Raw genomic sequence first — 24286 nt, forward strand, 5'->3', positions numbered from 1 at the left:
TCACACAAACTCACCGATACACATATAAACACATGTGCACACACAGATAAACTGACACAAACACACAGATACACACACATATAAACACATGTGCACACACAGATAAACTCACACAAACACACAGATACACACACATATAAACACATGTGCACACACAGATAAACTCACACAAACACACAGATACACACACATGTAAACACATGTGCACACACAGATAAACTCACACAAACACACATATACACACACATATAAACACATGTGCACACACAGATAAACTCACACAAACACACAGATACACACACATATAAACACATGTGCACACACAGATAAGCTCACACAAACACACAGATACACACACATATAAACACATGTGCACACACAGATAAGCTCACACAAACACACAGATACACACCACACACATATAAACACATGTGCACACACAGATAAGCTCACACAAATACACAGATACACACACATATAAACACATGTGCACACACAGATAAACTCACACAAACACACAGATACACACACATATAAACACATGTGCACACACAGATAAACTCACACAAACTCACAGATACACATATAAACACATGTGCACACACACAGATAAGCTCACACAAACACACAGATACACACACATATAAACACATGTGCACACACAGATAAACTCACACAAACACACAGATACACACACATATAAACACATGTGCACACACAGATAAACTCACACAAACACACAGATACACACACATATAAACACATGTGCACACACAGATAAACTCACACAAACACACAGATACACACACATATAAACACATGTGCACACACAGATAAACTCACACAAACACACAGATACACACACATATAAACACATGTGCACACACAGATAAGCTCACACAAACACACAGATTCACACACATATAAACACATGTGCACACACAGATAACCACACACATATAAACACATGTGCACACACAGATAAACTCACACAAACACACAGATACACACACACACATACAGTGGGGCAAAAAAGTATTTAGTCAGCCACCAATTGTGCAAGTTCTCCCACTGTAGAAGATGAGAGAGGCCTGTAATTTTCATCATAGGTATACCTCAACTATGAGAGACAAAATGTGGAAACAAATCCAGACAATCACATTGTCTGATTAGGAAACAATTTATTTGCATATTATGGTGGAAAATAAGTATTTGGTCACCTACAAACAAGCAAGATTTCTGGCTCTCACAGACCTGTATCTTCTTCTTTAAGAGGCTCCTCTGTCCCCCACTCATTACCTGTATTAATGGCACCTGTTTGAACTTGTTATCAGTATAAAAGACACCTGTCCATAACCTCAAACAGTCACACTCCAAACTCCACTATGGTGAAGACCAAAGAGCTGTCGAAGGACACCAGAAACAAAATTGTAGACCTGCACCAGGCTGGGAAGACTGAATCTGCAATAGGCAAGCAGTTTGGTGTGAAGAAATCAACTGTGGGAGCAATAATTAGAAAATGGAAGACATACAAGACCACTGATAATCTCCCTCGATCTGGGGCTCCACGCAAGATCTCACCCCATGGGGTCAAAATGATCACAAGAACGGTGTGAAAACATCCCAGAACCACACGGGGGGACCTAGTGAATGACCTGCAGAGAGCTGGGACCAATGTAACAAAGGCTACCATCAGTAACACACTACGCCGCCAGGGACTCAGATCCTGCAGTGCCAGACGTGTGCCCCTGCTTAAGCCAGTACATGTCTGGGCTTGTCTGAAGTATGCTAGAGAGCATTTGGATGATCCAGAAGTGGAGTGGGAGAATGTCATATGGTCAGATGAAACCAAAGTAAAACTGTTTGGTAGAAACACAACTCGTCGTGTTTGGAGGAGAGAGAATGCTGAGTTGCAACCAAAGAATACCATACCTACTGTGAAGCATGGGGGTGGCAACATCATGCTTTGGGGCTGTTTCTCTGCAAAGGGAACAGGACGACTGATCCGTGTACATGAAAGAATGAATGGGGCCATGTATTGTGAGATTTTGAGTGCAAACCTCCTTCCATCAGCAAGGGCATTGAAGATGAAACATGGCTGGGTCTTTCAGCATGACAATGATCCCAAACACACCGCCTGGGCAACGAAGGAGTGGCTTCGTAAGAAGCATTTCAAGGTACTGGAGTGGCCTAGCCAGTCTCCAGATTTCAACCCCATAGAAAACCTTTGGAAGGAGTTGAAAGTCTGTGTTGCCCAGCAACAGCCCCAAAACATCACTGCTCTAGAGGAGATCTGTATGCAGGAATGGGCCAACATACCACCAGCAGCAGTGTGTGACAACCTTGTGAAGACTTACAGAAAACGTTTAACCTCTGTCATTGCCAACAAAGGATATATAACAAAGTATTGAGATGAACTTTTGATATTGACCAAATACTTATTTTCCACCATAATTTGCAAATAAATTCTTTCCAAATCAGACAATGTGATTGTCTGGATTTGTTTCCACATTTTGTCTCTCATAGTTGAGGTATACCTATGATGAAAATTACAGGCCTCTCTCATCTTCTTAAGTGGGAGAACTTGCACAATTGGTGGCTGACTAAATACTTTTTTGCCCCACTGTATAAACACATGTGCACACACAGATAAACACACAAACACACAGATACACACACATATAAACACATGTGCACACACGGATACACACACATATAAACACATGTGCACACACAGACAAACACACACAAACACACATATACACACATATAAACGTGCACACACAGATAAACTCACACAAATACACATATACACACACAAGCACACATATACACACACAAACACACAGATACACAGATACACACACATATAAACACATGTGCACACAGATAAACACATACAAACTCACTGATACACATATAAACACATGTGCACACACAGATAAACACACACAAACTCACAGATACACACACATATAAACACATGTGCACACACAGATAAACACACAGATACACACACATATAAACACATGTGCACACACAGATAAACTTACACAAACACACATATACACACACAAACACACAGATACACACACATATAAACACACACAAACACACGTATACACACACAAACACACAGATACACAAATACACACACATATAAACACATGTGCACACACATATAAACTCACACAAACACACGTATACACACACACAAACACACAGATACACATATATAAACACATATTTAGTACATATAAACACAGACACACATACACACTAACATGTGCACACACAGATACACACACACAGATACACATATAAACACGTACACACACAGATACAAACACACATAAACATTTAAACACAGATACAAACACATACATATATAAACACAGACACACACACTAACATGTGCACACACAGATACACACACAAACACACAGATACAAAACACAAACACACAGATACACACAAATAAACACACAGATACACACACAAACACACAGATACACACACACACACATAAAACACATGTGCACACACAGATACACACACATAAAACACATGTGCACACAGATAATCACATGTGCACATACAGATACACACACAAAAATGTGTACACACAGATACACACATAAACATATAAACACAGATACACACACACATAAACATATTATTATTATCGGTTATTTGTAGAGAGCTAACAGGTTCTGCAGCGCTATAAACAAAGGCGGAGTACAGCAAAACAATTATAGGGATCAAATGGGTAGAGGGCCCTGTCAAGAGTTGCACTGTTGTAGTCAGCTCCTAAGAAGGTGATCTACAAACAGCTGGACTTTTAGGCTTACATGCTAAGGGGGTTCAGGGGATAGCAATGGAGGAGAGGAACTGGTATAAAGGTTAGTGTAGGTTGTATGCATCCCTGAACAGTAGAGTCTTTAGGGAGCGCTTGAAGCTTTCAAAACTAGGTGAGAGTCTTGTAGATCGAGGCAGAAAGTTCCACAAGATGGGAGCCAGTCTGGAGAAGTCCTGTAAACGGGAGTGTGATGAAGTGACAAGAGAGGAGGAGAGTAGGAGGTCATGAGCAGAGCGAAGTGGACGGGAGGGAGAGTATCTGGAGACAAGGTCTGAGATATAGGGGGGAGCAGTGCAGTTGAGGGCTTTGTATGTCAGAGTGAGACTTTTCTGTTTGATCCTAGAGGCAAGAGGAAGCCAGTGAAGGAATTGACGAGAGAGGTGCAGCAGATGAAGAGAAAAGTGTAAGGAAGATGAGCCTGGCAGAGGCATTCATTATGGATTGTAAAGGAGCTAGGTGGCAGGTGGGGGGACCAGAGAGGACAGAGTTGCAGTAATCGAGGAGGGAAAGAATGAGAGAGTGGATTAAAATCTTAGTTGTATCTTGTGTAAGGAAGTGTCTAATTTTAGAGATGTTTTTAAGGTGGAAGCGGCAGGCTTTAGCCAAGGACTGAATGTGAGGAGTGAAAGAAAGATCGGAGTCAAATGTGACCCCAAGACATCGGCATGCGGGGTAGGGGTAATGATGGAGTTATCAAAAGTTATAGAGAGATTGGGGGTGGAGATTTTGGAAGAAGGGGGAAAAATGTGGATCTCAGTTTTGGAGAAATTTAGCTTGAGGTAGTGTGAGGACATCCAGGAAGAGATGTGAGAAAGACAGTTAATGACACGGGTTAGCAAGGAAGGAGATAGGTCTGGTGCAGAGAAGTAGATTTGGGTGTCTTCGGCATACAAATGATATTGGAAACCATGGGACTTTATTAGGGAACCTAGTGATGACGTGTAGATTGAGAAGAGAAGGGGATCGAGGACAGAGCCTTGCGGTACTCCGACAGAAAGTGGTGATGGGGCAGAGGAGGCCCCAGAGAAGGCTACACTAGAGGTACGGTTTGACAGGTAGGAAGAGGGCCACGAGAGGGCTGTGTCACAGATGCCGAAGGATTGGAGGGTTTGGAGCAAAAGAGGGTGGTCAACAGTGTCAAAGGCTGTGGACAGATCAAGGAGGATAAGCAGAGAGAAGTGGCCTTTTTATTTTTCTGTAAGTAGGTCACTGGTAACCTGTCTCTCTGGAGTGATGGGAACAAAATCCAGATTGCAGTGGGTCAAGAAGGGAGTTTAACGTAAGGAAATGGGATAGGCGTGCATATACTAGTTTTTTGAGAAGCTTTGAGGCAAGAGGGAGGAGGAAAATAGGGCGGTAGTTGCATGGGGAGGTTGGACCATGGGGAGGTAGATGGTTTTTTGAGGATAGGTGTGACCAGTGTATGCTTCAGCAATGAGGGAAATATACCGGTGCTGAGGTAGAGGTTGAAAATGTGTGTTAGTATAGGGGTAAGGGTAGCAGAGAGGGAGGGGAGTAGCTGTGAGGGGATAGGGTCAAGGGGACAGGTAGTGAGGTGAGAGCGAAGTATAAGTGCCAAAACTTCTTCCTCAGTAACAGGGGAGAATGAGCTAAGTTTAAGGTTATGTGGGTTGGGGTTGATTGCGAGTGTTTGAGGGGGTGAGAGAATGGAATTATGTTGAGAGCTGATTTCATTTCTGATAGAGTCGATTTTGTTATTGAAGTGGCTGGCAAAGTCTTGAGCTGACAGAGAAGTTGTATTAGGAGGTGGGGGAGTGCGGAGGAGAGTATTGAAAGTGGAGAACAGACGTTTTGGGTTTGAAGAAAGATTAGAGATAAGAGTAGAGAAGTAGTGTTGCTTATGGAGATTAAGGGCAGAATAGTAGGAGTTCAAGATGAATTTGTAATGAAGAAAATCAGCTGAACTCTATGGTAAGAGGGGCGAGATTGTCAAGGACGGATGTAAGGGTGGAATTATAGTGGCAGATAGATTGTTCAGGGCAGGAAAAGGAGGAGAAGTATGAGAGGGGGGGTTTGAGGGAGTTAGAAAGCTGTTGCTGATCTAATGACATAATGCTTCTGTGAAGTTTGGTGTGAGGAGCAGAAGGAGGGAGAGTTGTAGGGAGGGATGATATGTTGCAAGTGAGGAGATGGTGGTCAGAAAGAGGAAAAGGGGAGTTAGTGAAGTTTGAGAGAGTGCATTGATAGCTAAAGATCAGGTCAAGAGAGTGACCGTATTTGTGAGTGGGAGAATCAGTCCATTGTGACAGACCAAAAGAGGAAGTGAGTTGCAGAAGTTGTTTTGTAGAGGAGGCAGTGGGATTGTCAAGAGGGATGTTGAAGTCACCAAGAATGAGGGCAGGGGTGTCTGAGGAAAGCAAATAAGGTAGCCAGGCAGCCAAGTGATCTAGAAATTGAGTTGAGGAGCCAGGGGGTCAGTATATGACTGCAACACATATAGAGAGGGGAGAGAATAAGCGAATCATGTGGGTTTCGAATGAGGGAAATGTGAGGGAAGAGATGGGTTGTAGTTGTTGAAAGTTGCAATGAGAGGAAAGTAAAATACCTACACCACCTCCTTGTCTATTACCAGACCTAGGAGTGTGGCTGAAGTGGAGATCCCCATATGACAGAGCATCAGTGGATGCTGTGTCTAGGGGAGAGAGACAGGTTTCTGTAATGAGACTGCTTTTGAGACGAGGTGCAGGGGGGAGAGAGAGTGTTTAGGAATAGGTAAAGTTCATGAGGGATATTTATCAAGCCGTCATCCGCAAATACGCTGGAATTCCGCAGCGTAATTGTGGCGAGCCTGATTAGACCCATTTATCAAAGCCTGCAGACCGGCAAAAGTTGAAATTTGTGACGTAACATACGATCCGCCGGTCTCAATCTGACACAGATCGATGCTTACGTCATTACAGATGTTCCGAATACAAATTTGGCAATATCTGACACCTTTTGCAAGTTATCAAATTTCTAACAGTTACGTTTGCTACTATTCCAGCCCATCGTACCTGGTTTTCAATCCGCCACCCTGGAGGCTGCGGATGCCATAGGAATCAATGGGAGTTCTGAATGCTGCAAAAGCTCATGATCGATGCTGCCAGATATCCCATTGATTTCTATGCTAGAAAACAAGTAATGTTTATACCTAACACCCTAACATAAGTCTCGAGTCTAAACACCCCTAATCTGCCACCCCGACATCGCTGCCACCTACATAATGTTATTAACCCCTATCCCACCACTCCCCGACACCGCCGCAACTAAATAAATGTATTAACCCCTATCCCTCCGCTCCAGGAGCCCACCGCAACTCTAATAAAGTTATTAACCCCTATCCCGCCGCTCCCGGACCCCTCCACAACTAAATACATGTATTAACCCCTAAACCCCTGGCCTCCCACATCACTACCACTTACTAAACCTATTAACCATTAAACCACCAGCCCCCCACATCGCCATAAACTAAATTAAGCTATTAACTCCTAAACCTAACAACCCGCTAACTTTACATTAAATATTAACTCATCCCTATCTTCTAAGAAATTTAAACTTACCTTTAGAATTAAAATAAACTTTATTAAACTATTAATTAACCTACCCTATTATACTAAAATTACATTAAACTAAAAATTAAATTAACTATATTACATATTTAAAAACCTAACCCTACTCAAGTTATTTAAATCTACTATGAAAAATGACAAAGTTACAAAAAAATAACAACTAAGTTATACAAAATAAAAAACACTAAGTTACACAAAATAAAAAACACTAAGTTACACAAAATAACAAATAAATTATCAAATATTTAAACTAATTACACCTAATCTAATAGCCCTATCAAAATAAAAAGCCCCCCCAACATAAAAAACCCTAGCCTACACTAAAAGAAATCAGCTCTTTTACCTGTTAAAAAAAAATATGAATACCCCCCCATAAGTAAAATCCACCACCCACACAACCAACACCCCCAAATAAAAACCTATCTAAAAAAACCTAAGCTCCCCATTGCCCTGAAAAGGGCATTTGTATGGACATTGCCTTTAAAAGGGCATTCAGCTCTTTTACTGCCCAAAGTCCCTAACCTAAAATTAAAACCAACCCAATAACCTCTTAAAAAAACACTAACCCCCGAAGATCCACTTACAGTTTTCGAAGGCAGGACATCCATCCTTATCCAAGCGGCAGAAGTCCTCAGCGAAGCCGGCAGAAGTCTTCATCCAAGCGGGCAGAATCTATCTTCATCCAACCGGCGCAGAGCGGCTCCATCTTCAAGACATCCGGCGCGGAGCATCCTCTTCTTACGACGTCTCTTGAAGAATGAAGTTTCCTTTAAATGACGTCATCCAAGATGGCGTCTCTTACATTCAGATTGGCTGATAGAATTCTATCAGCCAATCGGAATTAAAGGGGAAAAAATCCTATTGGCTGTTGCAATCAGCCAATAGGATTGAGCTTTCATCATATTGGCTGATCCAATCAGCCAATAGGATTGAGCTTGCATTCTATTGGTTGATTGGATCAGCCAATAGAATGAAAGCTCAATCCTATTGGGTGATTGTAACAGCCAATAAGATTTTTTTCCCATTTAATTCCAATTGGCTGAAAGAATTCTATCAGCCAATCGGAATGTAAGGGACGCCATCTTGGATGACGTCATTTAAAAGAAACTTCATTCTTCAAGAGACGTCGTAAGAAGAGGATGCTCCGCGCCGGATGTCTTGAAGATGGAGCTGCTCCACGCCGGATGAAGATAGAAGATGCCGTCTGGATGAAGATAGAAGATTCCGTCTGGATGAAGACTTCTGCCCGCTTGGATGAAGACTTCTGCCGCTTGGATGAGAATGGATGTCCGGTCTTCGAAAACTGTAAGTGGATATTCGGGGGTTAGTGTTAGGTTTTTTTTAAGGGTTTATTTTTAGGTTAGGGACTTTGGGCAGTAAAAGAGGTGAATGCACTTTTAAGGGCAATGCCCATCCAAATGCCCTTTTCAGGGCAATGGGGAGCTTAGGTTTTTTAAATAGGTTTTTATTTGGGGGTGTTGGTTGTGTGGGTGGTGGGTTTTACTGTTGGGGGGGGGGATTTGTATTTTTGTAACAGGTAAAAGAGCTGATTTCTTTGGGGCAATGCCCCGCAAAAGGACCTTTTTAGGGCCATTGGTAGTTTAGTGTAGGCCAGGGTTTTTTTTTTATTTTGGGGGTGCTTTTTTATTTTGATAGGGCTATTAGATAAGGTGTAGTTAGTTTAAATATTTGATAATTAATTTTTTATTTTGTGTAATAAAAAAATAACCCCTATCCCTCCGCTATAGGATATAAACACAGACATAGAAACACACAAACATATAAACACAGACAAACACACATAAACATATAAACACAGACAAAACACATAATCACATAAACACAGACAAACACACATAAACATATAAACACAGACAAAAACACATAAACATATAAACACAGACACACACACATAAACATATAAACACAGACACACACACATAAACATATAAACACAGACAAAAACACATAAACATATAAACACAGACACACACACATAAACATATAAACACAGACAAACACACATAAACATATAAACACAAACACACATAAACACACATAAACATATAAGCATATACATATACACAGAAACAAATAAACACAGACACACACACATAAACATATAAACAAAGACAAACACACATAAACATATAAAACAGACAAACAAACATAAACATATAAACACAAACACACATAAACACAGACATACAAACACACATAAGCATATAAACACAGACACACACACATAAACATATAAACACAGAAACACACACACACATAAACACAGACATACAAACACACATAAACATATAACACAGACACACACACATAAACATATAAACACAAACACACATAAACATATAAACACAGACACACACACATAAACATATAAACACAGACACACACACATAAACATATAAACACAGACACACACACATAAACATATAAACACAGACAAACACACATAAACATATAAACACAAACACACATAAACACACATAAACATATAAGCATATACATATACACAGAAACAAATAAACACAGACACACACACATAAACATATAAACAAAGACAAACACACATAAACATATAAAACAGACAAACAAACATAAACATATAAACACAAACACACATAAACACAGACATACAAACACACATAAGCATATAAACACAGACACACACACATAAACATATAAACACAGACACACACACACACATAAACACAGACATACAAACACACATAAACATATAACACAGACACACACACATAAACATATAAACACAAACACACATAACCATATAAACACAGACACACACACATAAACATATAAACATATAAACACAGACACACACACATAAACATATAAACACAGACACACAGATACACACACATATAAACATATGTGCACAGCACACACAGATACACACACACACACACACACACACACACACAAACACAGACACACAGGTACACACACATATAAATACATGTGTACACACAGATACACACACATATAAACTCATGTGCACACACAGAAAAACCCAGACACAAACACAGACACACAGATACACACAGAAACAAATAAACACAGACATACACACATAAACACACATAAACATATAAAACAGACAAACATATAAACACAAACACACATAAACATATAAACAGACACATACACATAAACATATAAACACAGACACACACACACATAAACATATAAACACAAACACACACATAAACATATAAACACAGACAAACACACATAAACATATAACACAGACAAACACATATAAACATATAAACACAGACACACACACACAAACATATAAACACAGACACACACACATAAACATATAAACACAAACACACATAAACATATAAACACAGACACACAGATAAACACACATATAAACACATGTGCACACACAGATACACACACACAGACACACAGATACACACACATATAAGCACATGTGCACACACAGATACACACACAAACACAGACACACAGATACACACACATATAAACACATGTGCACACACAGATACACACAAACACAGACACACAGATACACACACACAAACACATATACAGATACAAACACATAAACACATGTGCACACACAGATACACACACACAAACACAGACACACAGATACACACTCATAAACACAGACACACAGATACACACATATATAAACACATGTGCGCACACACACACAGACACACAGATACACACACATATAAACACATGTGCACACACAGATAGTCACACAAACACAGACACACAGATACACACACATATAAAAACATGTGCACACACAGATACACACACACAGATACACACACACATATAAACACATGCATACACACAGATACACACACATATAAACACATGTGCACACACAAACACACGTATACACACACACACAAACACAGACACACAGATACACACACATATAAACACTTGGGCACACACAGATACATGCACACAAACAGAGACACACAGATACACACACATATAAACACATGTGCACACACAGATACACACACACAAACACAGATACACACACATCTAAACACATGTGCACATACAGATATACACACATCTAAACACATGTGCACACACAGATACACACACACAAACACACACACATATGAACACATGTGCACACACAGATACACACACACAAACACACACACATATGAACACATGTGCACACACAGATACACACACATATAAACACATGTGCAAACACAGATACACACACATATGAACACATGTGCACACACAGATACACACACATATAAACACATGTGCATACACAGATACACACACATATAAACACATGTGCACACACAGATACACAAACACACAGATACACACACATATAAACACATGTGCACACTCTCACACACACACACACAAACACAGACACACACATAAACATATAAACACAAACACACATAAACATATAAACACAGACACACAGATACACACACACACACACACACACACAAACACATGTGCACACACAGATACACACACAAACACAGATACACACACATATAAACACATGTGCACACACAGATACACACACAATCAAGACACACAGATACACACACATATAAACACTTGTGCACACACAGATACACACACACACACAAACACAGACACACAGATACACACACATATAAACACATGTGCACACACAGATACACACACACACACACACACAAACACATGTGCACACACAGATACACACACAAACACAGATACACACACATATAAACACATGTGCACACACAGATACACACACAATCACAGACACACAGATACACCCACATATAAACACTTGTGCACACACAGATACACACACACACAAACACAGACACACAGATACACACACATATAAACACACGTGCACACACATATACACATACACAAATACAGGCACACAGATACACACAGAAACACACAGATACACAACCATATAAACACATGTGCACACACAGATACACACACACAAACACAGACATACAGATATAAACACATATAAACAAATGTGCACACACAGATACACACACACACACACACACACAGACACAAACACACATATAAACACATGTGCACACACAGATACATACACACAAACACAGACACACAGATACACACACATATAAACACATGTGCACACACAGATACACACACACACAAACACACATACACAGATACACACACACACAAACACACAGATACACACACATATAAACACATGTGCACACACAGATACACACACAAACACAGACACACAGATATACACACATATAAACACATGTGCACACACAGATACACAGATGCACAAACAGACAAACAACTATTCATGTGTGTTTGTCTATAAATGAATTGGGCTCCATACCATAAGAGCCTAATGTTCTCTCCATGTTTCTTATCATAACCGATCTTCTTATGTTGTCTGATCTCAAAAAATGATCTGTAAGAGAGCACGAAGGTTATTGTGTGCATAAAAAGATTCCCAGAGAGTCACAGTTACTTTTAATGAACTTACTTTGTCGGAAAGCTTCAGAGGAAGATGAGGATACTGTAGAATCTACAATACAGAATGAGGTAAGTAATTATACATCGCTCGTCCTTGGTGTAACAGCATGAAGCAATAATGGGGTTTGAGAGGGGACACCTGGAGCTCTTTATTTTGTATAAAGATAACCACAGCCTAACAGCTCGAGTAACAAAGACCAGATAGCATTGGCACAAGCATTTGCTACAATATAGGTCCAGCTGTGTGCACAGTGTCATGCTTATTCAAAGCAACAAATCACCATGATGTGCAACTCGTGTGTACAGACGTGTTCTGTGCTCCAGAAAACTTGTCTCTACACATGAAAACCATGTGAAAGTGTGAACATTAATGTGAAACTATACAACTGCTTGTGTCTCAGTGTGAACCACGCAAAGGTTACAATTTCTTATTAATTTAGTTTTTTTAGGGAAAATGTGCGTGACATTGCTCCTTTTTATGCAGAGCTCTGTGATAAAACTCACGTAGATACGTTATCTGTGTGTGCCGCTGCCTGCACTCTCTTGCTTAACACAGCAGTATGCAGCGAACAGATGGGGAATTAGGTTCGGTTCTGTTTTTGCCAAGACCCACAGCAATCCCAGACAATTCACCTAATGTGTTTCATACATCAGTCTCTGCAGGGTCGGCTCCAGAATGAATTGATATGGGGGGGGGGCATTTTTTTCACGAGGGGGCACGCATTTACAAAGCATGTATGAGAGTCAATATAAGAGCAGAACTACATATTCTGCAGGAAAGTGTAGCTTCTGGCTGGCTTATCCCCCACTATTAACATTTGTATAATATGTGCTAAATCACTAGGTAAAATAATGAGGTCTAAATCCTATGCAGTGCACTAAAACAGCCATTAAACTTGAGACCCCCAGTGCAACAGCTCCTTAAAAACAATTCACCCCTTAACCAACATGATCCAAAAGCCTTAAACTCATTCTCCAAATCTCAATCATGTCCCCTAGACAGCCATGCACCCCAAACCCCCCAATGCAACCACTTTGTTTGCAATAGCAGTGAGGATACTAGGTTTTCAGGTACTGGTTATTTTGTAGATTAGATTTAGCTTTACCTGTTTCGCAATAACTAACGGATATCAGGCTACTTAATACAACCTATGTACTAGTGAACCTATAAGGATATGATTGTATCACATAAATATTAGTCTATAAATGGCTGCCTCAAAAATGCACTGTGATCATAGGCCCGGACTAAGATCACAGTGCACTTTGAGGCGGTGATAGAAGCCGGTAGCCATTTATAGACTTATATTTATATGATACAATCATATTCTTATCATGGTCTATTGTTTAAGTAAATGAGTAACTCACGATATTTAGGTAAAATTAATAGGGTTAAGTCCAAAAAGTCTCTAACTTCTAATTCCAAATAAGAGGTTAAGTCACGGAGCTCCTTGCAGATGCAACCTCACAGTTCGGCAGCTAACTCCGCCCCCAGCCTGCAGCATTACATAACAATTCATTAATTTAATTATTATTTTTAAAGCATATATATATACACACACACATTCGTACATAAGTGTACTTTAGTTGTGCTTTTATTTTATTTTTTTAAATATAAAAAGGTACACACCACAAATTATGTTATGTGATATATATATATATATTTATACAACTAGGTTATAATGTAAAATTAATTTACTAGGACTGGTCCTAGTTTGACTTATTTTGGGGAAAATGCTCTAACATTGTTATATTTTCTATATCAGGCTTTTGAATCTTGATGCCTGATTGCCTGTGACACACATACCGTGTGCATGCCTGACTCATGATGGCTAATTGGCTACATACATTAACCCCTTAACGACCAAGGACGTACGCCACACGTCCTCAAAAAAAATACAGTTATATGACCGAGGACGTGTGGCGTACGTCCTTGGTCTGGAAAGCAGCTGGAAGCGATCCTGCTTCGCTTCCAGCTGCTTTCCGGTTATTGCAGTGATGCCTCAACATCGAGGCATCCTGGCAATAAACCCCCCTTGGCCATCCGATGCAGAGAGAGCCACTCTGTGGCCCTCTCTGTAGCCGGACATCGATGGCCGGTTTCGTTGGTGGGTGGGAGCCAGTCTGGAGAGGCGGGTGGTGGCCATCGATGGGTTGTATGATGTGGAGGGGGGGCGGGATCGTGGGCGGGAACGCCGGGTGCGCGCGCGGGCGCGCGCATGGGTAGAAAGCGGGTGGGAACCGCTACACTACAGAAAAATGATGGGAGAAAAGTGGCAGTGATTGCCAAATATATTTAAATATATGTCGATCTAAGAGATCTGGGAGGGGTGGTGGGTTGGTCTTTTGGGGGGGGGCAAGCTACACTACAGAAAATTATTTAAAAAAAATAATAAAAACATGTTTTACTATAAACTGGGTACTGGCAGACAGCTGCCAGTATCAAAGATGGCTACTAATAAGTTAGAGGGGGATGGGTAAAGAGCTGTTTGGGGGGTATCAAGGAGGTTGGGGGCTAAGGGGGGATCCTCCAGAGCAGCATATGTAAATATGCCTTTTTTTTAATTTATTTTTTATCAAGGATAGTGTGATGAGAGCAGGATGTGATGTCACTAGCATGTGGGCGGGGCTTAGGTCCGGTGTCTGTGTCGCAGTTAGTTTAGTACAATCAACCTGTCTGGATGTGTATTGCTATGCTCTGTAATAAAATAGAGTTGTACCATCATTGCTGTGTCCTGCATCTCATGACATGGTGTCAGAAGTTCTGGACTGCGCTTCTGTTCCTGATCGATTGCAATGTCAAAGTTTACCCCACCTGAGCCTTTTGACTTCTCTCAGCCTGTCAGCTTGGCCCACATGGCGTCAGCGGTTTCAGCGCTTCAGGATTGCATCCAAACTGAACAGGAGAGTGGTGAAGTACAAGTTAATTCTCTTTTATATTCCTATGGGGAAAGATGTAGAGCCAGTGTTCAATGCTTTTACTTTCCAAGAAGGGGACGAAGTTAACTTTGATATAGTTATGGATAAACTCAGTGCCACACTTTGTGCCCAAAAGAAATGTGATTCATGAGAGAGCTGTTTTCACAAACGTAATCAGCGTGTGGGAGAATCTGTGGAGTCATTTGTGCGCAGCCTGTATGAATTAGCTGAATTCTGTGAGTTTGGTGTTGCTAAAGAAGAGCAAATCAGAGACAGAATAGTTTATTGGAATTGCAGATGCTGAAGTCTCCCTGAAGCTGCAGTTAGAGCCCTGATTTAACGTTAGACGGGGCTATTAGGATGGCCCGCCAGAGTGAACTGGTGAAAAAGCAAAGTGCTGATCTGAGTCTGAGAGTATTGTGGATGAAGTGCAACAGTCTAGGAAAACTACTAGTGAAAGGCACAGTGTGAGCGGTAGATCTAAAGTACTGGAAAGGCCTAGAAGTGGATGGGCGCAACATGGCCGATGCACACGGTGCTACCGGCTCATGATCAGAGTGCTATATGCCCGGCCAGAGATAAAAGATGCAGAAAATGTAACAGGAATAGGCCATTTTGAAGTGGTGTGTAAAACTGAATACATTAAGGAGATGCAGGTGGACAGTGACCAGGAGGGTCAGGAAGTGTCTTTTGTGGGGTCTGTTGTGGAACGGACAAGCTCAGAGGAAGATTGGAAAGTTACTTTTACTGTAATGGGAGCCAAGTTGATTTTAAGATTGACACAGGAGCTGATATCACTGTAATGTCTTTTGCTGAATTTATGAAACTGCCTCGACAGCCCCAGCTGGCGAAGGTTACTACAAATGTTCATAGTCCTGGTGGCCGCATTGATTGTGTGGGGAAATTTCTTGCCAGCTGTGAGTACAAACAAAGGAAGTTCACCATGTGGGTGCATGTGATCCGAGGTCAGTGTGTTAACAGTTTATTGAGCAGAAAAGCAGCCTGTGACTTGGGCCTCGTGGCCAGAGTGAATGAGATCTCTGAAGATATGTTTGGCGAGTTGGGCCTACTGAGCTGCTAAACCTGTCCGTATAGCACTTAAAAGTGACGCAGTCCCGTACAGTATTTCTACTCCTCGTAGAATTCCGTTCCCGCTCATGCCTCAAGTGGAGAAAGAGCTCATGCGCATGAAGTCTATGGGGGTTATTGAAGAGGTTGTTGAAGCAACTGATTGGTGTGCCCCCATTGTTCCAGTTGCAAAGAAAAACGGAAAGGTTGCGCATCTGTGTGGACCTGAAAAGGTGAATGAGGCAGTGAGAGGGAGAGAATTGTGCTGCCGACATTGGAAGATAAAGCCCCGAAGTTGGCTGGGGCGAAGTTCTTTTCCACATTAGACGCTTCTAGCGGCTTTTGGCAGATCCCCCTGGATCCAAAGTGCCGCAAACTGACTACCTTTATCACTCGGTAGGTCGGTTCTGCTTCTGCAGACTTCCCTTTGGGATATCCTCCGCTCCTGAGATCTTTCAGAGGGAAATGAGTTCTCTCCTGAGTGGCCACGTGGCACAGCAGTCGTCATGGACGACATTCTAGTGTATGGGTCTACAGTGGAGGAGCATGATCAGCGTTTTGAGTTGTGTGCTGCAGGCTATCAAAGGAGTCTGGGCTGAAGCTGAATAAAGAAAAATGTCATTTTAGGAAAACTGAATTATGCTACTTTGGGCATATCATCAACGGGGATGGCATCAAGCCGGACCCCGAGAAAATTCGGGCTATCGAACAGATGAAAAGCCCTTCTGATGTACATGAGCTGAGACAGATATTGGGCCTTGTAAATTACGAGTGGGCAAGTTTCTTCAGATTTATCTACAGTTTTGCACCCTATCACAGAGTTGCTTAAGAAAGATGTGGGCCTGGGTCTGGGGACCCTCACAAGAAAAAGCGTTCCTGCATGCTAAGTCCCTGCTGGGGTCTGCCCCAGTGCTGGGGTTCTACGACCCTTCAAAAAAGACTGTGGTTAGTGCTGATGCAAGCAGTTATGGGTTGGGGGCTGCAACTCCTGCAGCTGAATGACAACAAACTACAGCCCATCACCCTACTGTTCCCCGCACACTGACCGGCTGCAGAGTCAAATACGCTCAAAATGAGAAAGAGTGCCTGGCTGCAGTTTGGGCCTGTGAGCGCTTTCAGCGTTATCTAGTGGGTTTGGAGAAATTTAGTCTGGAAACTGACCACAAACCGCTAGTCCCTCTTATCAATTCTTATGACATCGACAAAACACCTTTGAGATGCCAGAGACTTTTAATGAGACTACTCAGGTTCAATGTTCAGGCAGTGCATGTGCCGGGGAAGCAGCTGGTTGTGGCAGATACACTGTCCAGGCTCCCGCTGGCTGCTGCTGAAGAATCCTCCACAGAGTCGGATGTAAAAGTGTATGTTGATTCAGTTCTGGCCTCTAAGTCCATTTCTTCAAGGAAACTGGAAGAGATAAAGAAAGAGACATATTTGGACACAGATCTGCAAGAAGTTATAAGGTACATAAGAGATGGCTGGCCCGAGAGCCGGGCAGCCTGGATGTCTTTAAATGCTTACCAGCCAGAGAGGTCGCAGCTCACGGAGCTGGAGGGGTTGGTGCTGTTCCAAGACCGTATTGTATTCCTGTCAGCATGAGGAAGGAGATGTTAAACAGGATTCACGATGGCCACTTAGGCATTACAAAGTGCAGAGAAAGAGCAGCTACAGCTGTGTGGTGGCCTGGGATCAGCTCCGACATTGCAAATCACGTGTCTAAATGTGCCTTTTGCCGGAACGCCGGCCTACTCAGAGAAGGGAGCCCTTAATGTCTACTCCGCTGCCTGCGGGGCCGTGGCAGAAAATAGCTGCTGATTTGTGCGAACTGCACGGGAAAAAAGTTTCTTGTTGTTATCGACTACTATTCCAGGTATTTGGAAATAGCACCCCTGAATGATATCACAAGTCAGGCCGTTATCATTCGCCTGAAGAGCTTGTTCGCCCGCTGGGGCATTCCAATGGAGCTGGTGAGTGATAATGGCATGCAGTTCGCTTCTACAGAGTTCAGTGCTTTCAGCAGGGAATATGATTTTGTACATTCCACGTCAAGTCCACATTATCCGCAGGCCAACGGAATGCTGAAAGGGCAGTTCAAACAACAAAATTCATTCTAAAGCAATCTGAACCGTACCTAGCCCTCTTGTCATACAGGGCGACGCCCATTCAAGCCACTGGGTTTAGCCCGGCACAGCTGATGCTAGGACGCCAGATTCGCACCACTTTACCCTCAGTGGGTGTCTTCAAGCCGCCTGGCCCTGTTCCTCGGGACAAAGTCCTTAGGAGGGATGAAGAGGCCAAAAAGGGTTATCGTTTCTTCTACGACAGGAGACATTCTGTCAGGCCTTTACAGGAACTGAAAGCGGGCCAAAGTGTCAGAATTAAACTGGATGATGAGAAGAAATGGAAGACGCCTGCTACGGTAGTGGGCCGCTCTCCAGAACCAAGGTCTTACACAGTCCTTACAGAGGGAGGGACGGTTACACGCCGTAACCGAAGACATCTTCAGCCTGTACCTGAGAGTCTGGAACCGGATACCTCAGTACCACCGCCGGTGGGATCCCCTGTTCTAAGAGAGGTGCCTTCCCCTCAGCAAGATCATAGTGGGGATATATCTTTGCCTCCAGCAGACTCTTGTTCACCATCTTCTGTATCAGAGGACAGTTCATGCAAAGTTACATCAAGCGGAAGAGTGGTGAGGCTTCCGGCCCGATACAGGGACTGACTTTAGCTAGAACAGTGACCGGAAGTATGGGCAGAATAATCCCATGGTCACTGTGGACTAGGGTAGTCTACCCCGATGTCCAAGTCAGGATGTAATTTATTTGTTAATGTTTTCTAAATCTATCTGTTTTATAATGTTCTAAAACAAAATGTTGTTGTATACCCTGTTGGTGTACCTTGTTATTTAATATATGCGAATGTATGCTTTGCCTTTGAAAAAGGGGGAAGATGTGATGAGAGCAGGATGTGATGTCACTAGCATGTGGGCGGGGCTTAGGTCCGGTGTCTGTGTCGCAGTTAGTTTAGTACAATCAACCTGTCTGGATGTGTATTGCTATGCTCTGTAATAAAATAGAGTTGTACCATCATTGCTGTGTCCTGCATATGTCCTGCATCTCATGACAGATAGCTTTTTTTTTTAGTACTGGCAGACTTTCTGCCAGTACTTAACATGGCGGGGACAATTGTGGGGTGGGGGAGGGAAGAGAGCTGTTTGGGAGGGATCAGGGGGTGTAATGTGTCAGGTGGGAGGCTGATCTCTACACTAAAGCTAAAATTAACCCTGCAAGCTCCCTACATGCTACCTAATTAACCCCTTCACTGCTAGCCATAATACACGTGTGATGCGCAGCGGCATTTAGCGGCCTTCTAATTACCAAAAAGCAACGCCAAAGCCATGTATGTCTGCTATTTCTCAACAAAGGGGATCCCAGAGAAGCATTTACAACCATTTGTGCCATAATTGCACAAGCTGTTTGTAAATGATTTCAGTGAGAAACCTAAAATTGTGAAAAATTTTACTTTTTTTTTAATTTAATCGCATTTGGCGTTGAAATGGTGGCATGAAATATACCAAAATGGGCCTAGATCAATACTTAGGGTTGTCTACTACACTACAATAAAGCTAAAATTAACCCTACAAGCTCCGTACATGCTCCCTAATTAACCCCTTCATTGCTGGGCATAATACACGTGTGGTGCGCAGTGGCATTTAGCGGCCTTCTAATTACCGAAAAGCAACACCAAATCCATATATGTCTGCTATTTATGAAAAAAGGGGATTCCAGAGAAGCATTTACAACCATTTGTGCCATAATTGCACGAGCTGTTTGTAAATAAATTCAGTGAGAAACCTAAAGTTTGTAACAAAATGTGTGAAAAAGTGAACAATTTTTTTTATTTGATCGCATTTGGCGGTGAAATGGTGGCATGAAATATACCAAAATGGGCCTAGATCAATACTTTGGGATGTCTTCTAAAAAAAAATATATACATGTCAAGGGATATTCAGGGATTCCTGGAAGATATCAGTGTCCCAATGTAACTAGCGCTAAGTTTGAAAAAAAGTGGTTTGGAAATAGCAAAGTGCTTCTTGTATTTATTGCCCTATAACTTGCAAAAAAAAAGCAAAGAACATGTAAACATTGGGTATTTCTAAACTCAGGACAAAATTTGGAAACTATTTAGCATGAGTGTTTTTTGGTGGTTGCAGATGTGTAACAGATTTTGGGGGTCAAAGTTAGAAAAAGTGTGTTTTTTTCCATTTTTTCCTCATATTTTATATTTTTTTTATAGTAAATTATAAGATATGATAAAAATAATGGTATCTTTAGAAAGTCCATTTAATGGCGAGAAAAACGGTATATAATATGTGTGGGTACAGTAAATGAGTAAGAGTAAAATTACAGCTAAACACAAACACTGCAGAAATGTAAAAATAGCCTTGGTCCCAAACGGTCAGAAAATGGAAAAGTGCTGTGGTCATTAAGGGGTTAAAGGATCCATCTATCCCAAAACAAAATAGACTGAGGCTGAGCAAAAAAGAAAACTAAATTACATCACTGGTGAAAGTGATGTTTTTGCTCACCAGACACACCAAGTTGCCACCGGCAGTCCGGCACCAGCCTAGCCTCACTGCTGCTGCTTCAGCCTTCTTGCCTGCCTCCCGGCCTCAGCTCGCTGCTTGCAGCTCTCAGCTCTTATTCCTGTGCCCGCAGCTGTGCCCGCAGTGGGAGGAAGTGATGAGTGGCAGGGAGCGCTGCGCTGAGCGGGAGATCACTGCGTCATCGCATGAGGCCGGATCAATCTATCATTAGCAGCCATCAGCCAGCCAGCACGCTGCACTTGTCAGTCTCTACAACATACAGCGACTGTAAGACTTAAGTTGATGCTCAGTCTCACGGCCGCTGTATGCAAGTACTGTCCCCTGCTCAGTCGCACTGTGCTAATTTTGCACTAAATCATAGAGGCCCAGTGGGCAAAGAAAAGTTGCGGGGCAAAAAAATATATATCTTTTTTAATGTAAAAAAAATAAAAAAAATCCTTAGTTTTAAGGGGGCACAGCATTCCATTTGGGTGGGCATTGCCCCCCATGCCCCCCCCCCTTGGAGCCGACCCTGAGTCTCTGCACCTGGGGAAGTATTGTGCATGTGACAACATGCGTTATTGATGCAATCACACGTGATTGTGCGTATTAGGTGCCAGATTACATGGTTTCTATGTGGATTTGCTTCTAAGCTTGATTTTAAATAGGGCTATAAATCTGAAACTAAAGGAACAATGTATTTTTTAAATGGCATACAGGGGCAGACTGAGACCAATCAGGGCCCCGGGCAAAAATTTGGGAAGGGCCCCCATTGTCTCACACTGACCCAAATGTATTCAAATTTATGCAAATGAACATGGTAACTTTCTTGCCCTGCCCCCACCAGGCCCCCCAACCTGGTGGGGGAAGGACCCTCAACATCAAGGGCCAGAGACAGGGCCCCCAACCTCCAGGACCAGACCTCACACTCCATGGTCCTCACAGCAACAGACCCCGACAGGACCCCCTATCCTGAGCAACATGCCCCACATCCAGGCACAAGGACCCTACTCTGGGGCCAGGACCTGCACTAAACCCACATTTAACTGCTTAGTTACTGATATACATACATATATACACACATTTATATACACAAATCCACATACTTATACATATATATGTATATTTATATATACCATGACATTTACCATATCCCTTTTAACTCCTTTAAAACATTTTTTTATATTTAATTTATATATATTTTTTTTTAAAAATATTACAAGGGTATTACTTTTAAAGTGTTGTTTAATGTGTTTGTGCAACTTTTTTACAGTTTACTTCAGGTCTCAAGTTGCTCTTAATATTCCAACAAAGTTTTTACTTTTGTTTAAGCGCAAAATATAATTTTCAACTTGTAATATGAGGGCAAGTTCTCCATTGAAAGTATAGGTTGTGCTTGAGCAAAATCGTCCTTGCTATCCCTTCTCTGGTAAACATGCTTTACCACGGACTAGTAATATCAAGTTACACACTAATGTTAGCGTGGCCCAGCAAAATTGCGTATTGCGTCCTGTGCTATCGTTAGCACACCACTTGTAATCTAGCCCATAATGTGTAGGTGCATGTATTTGTTCTCTTACCTATATCTATTTCCTTTTCCTCGTACAGTGCTTTTCTTTGATGTAGGGAGAAATTCTTGCAGTTTCTATGTATCGTATTTATAATTTTCGGCAACAAGTTTGAGTCATTTGCTTTCAGTGAATAGCAACTTTCTATAAGATTATGAGGAGTCAGTTTGCTGGAATCAAACAAAAGCAGCACAAATCTTTTGAAGAGCTGTGGGTGAAACAGGAAATTCCGGTGACATGCAAATTCTTGATCCTTGTAGATTGGGATAATGATTGTAGGAATAATGGTGACGGGGTTAAAGAAGGCCGACAAGATAATGTCTCCACCAGTCATGTTTCTGCTACCATGGTAACAATTAAATCCAGCCTGCTCCAGGGGTTTTACAATATTTTCAGCTAGGTAATCATCGATATAGCGTTGCCGTCCGTTCTGAGGACACGGTGGTGACACAACATACACGTCGTAGCAATACAAAGCGTGAAATGTGATATCACCTGGGGAGAAAAATGCCAGAATTATTATATTTGTTCATAGTATGAAATAAACTGATGTGCAGTAGTAACAATAATAATAGTAGAATTCCCACATCTTAATAATTACATTTATAAAGTAAAGGGATCAAGGAAACAGGGGTTAGGTCACAGACTCCATAAAATAATAGCAGCCACCTGCAGAATGACAAGCCTTGGTTACTGGAAACATTTATCTTATAATACAACCGACTAACAGAATCACTATGGTGCCAACTCACAGCATTTGTATTACTTAAACCGGAACTAAGTAATTCACAGCAAATCAAAGTTTAGTGCTTGCTACTAGCTACATAATACAGCAGTATTTAAACTATTTACTTTTTTGCCTAAAAATGTAAAGAAAAAGCGGTTTAAAAGGACATGAAACACATTTTTTTTCTTTGATGATTCAGATAGAACATACAATTTTAAACAAATTTCCAATTTACTTAATTTATCAAATTTTCTTGGTATCCTTTGTTGAAAGAGCAGCAATGTACTAATGGGAGCTAGATAAGCCATTTGAATGAGCCAATGACTGGGCAGCACCAATCACTAGTAGTGTGTTGATGTTCCTGAGCATATCATGGTATGTTTTTAAACAAAGGATACTAACAGAAGGATGAAAATTAGATAATAGAAGTAA

At 41.6% G+C, this 24286-nt stretch overlaps 1 protein-coding gene across 1 annotated transcript in view; it reads right to left on the reverse strand.

Moving 5' to 3' along the window:
• Nucleotides 1–24286, reverse strand: part of LOC128639754 (uncharacterized) — a 293450-nt gene that overhangs the window by 239600 nt on the left and 29564 nt on the right. The window contains exons 3-5 of the mRNA XM_053691880.1: nt 23140–23622; nt 13001–13042; nt 12851–12925 (exon numbers count right to left, since the gene is read on the reverse strand). Of these exons, the coding sequence (XP_053547855.1) occupies nt 12851–12925; nt 13001–13042; nt 23140–23622 (600 nt within the window). The remainder of the gene's footprint in view (nt 1–12850; nt 12926–13000; nt 13043–23139; nt 23623–24286) is intronic.

Source organism: Bombina bombina, chromosome 9, assembly GCF_027579735.1.
Source record: "Bombina bombina isolate aBomBom1 chromosome 9, aBomBom1.pri, whole genome shotgun sequence".
Classification (NCBI taxonomy): Eukaryota; Metazoa; Chordata; class Amphibia; order Anura; family Bombinatoridae; genus Bombina; species Bombina bombina.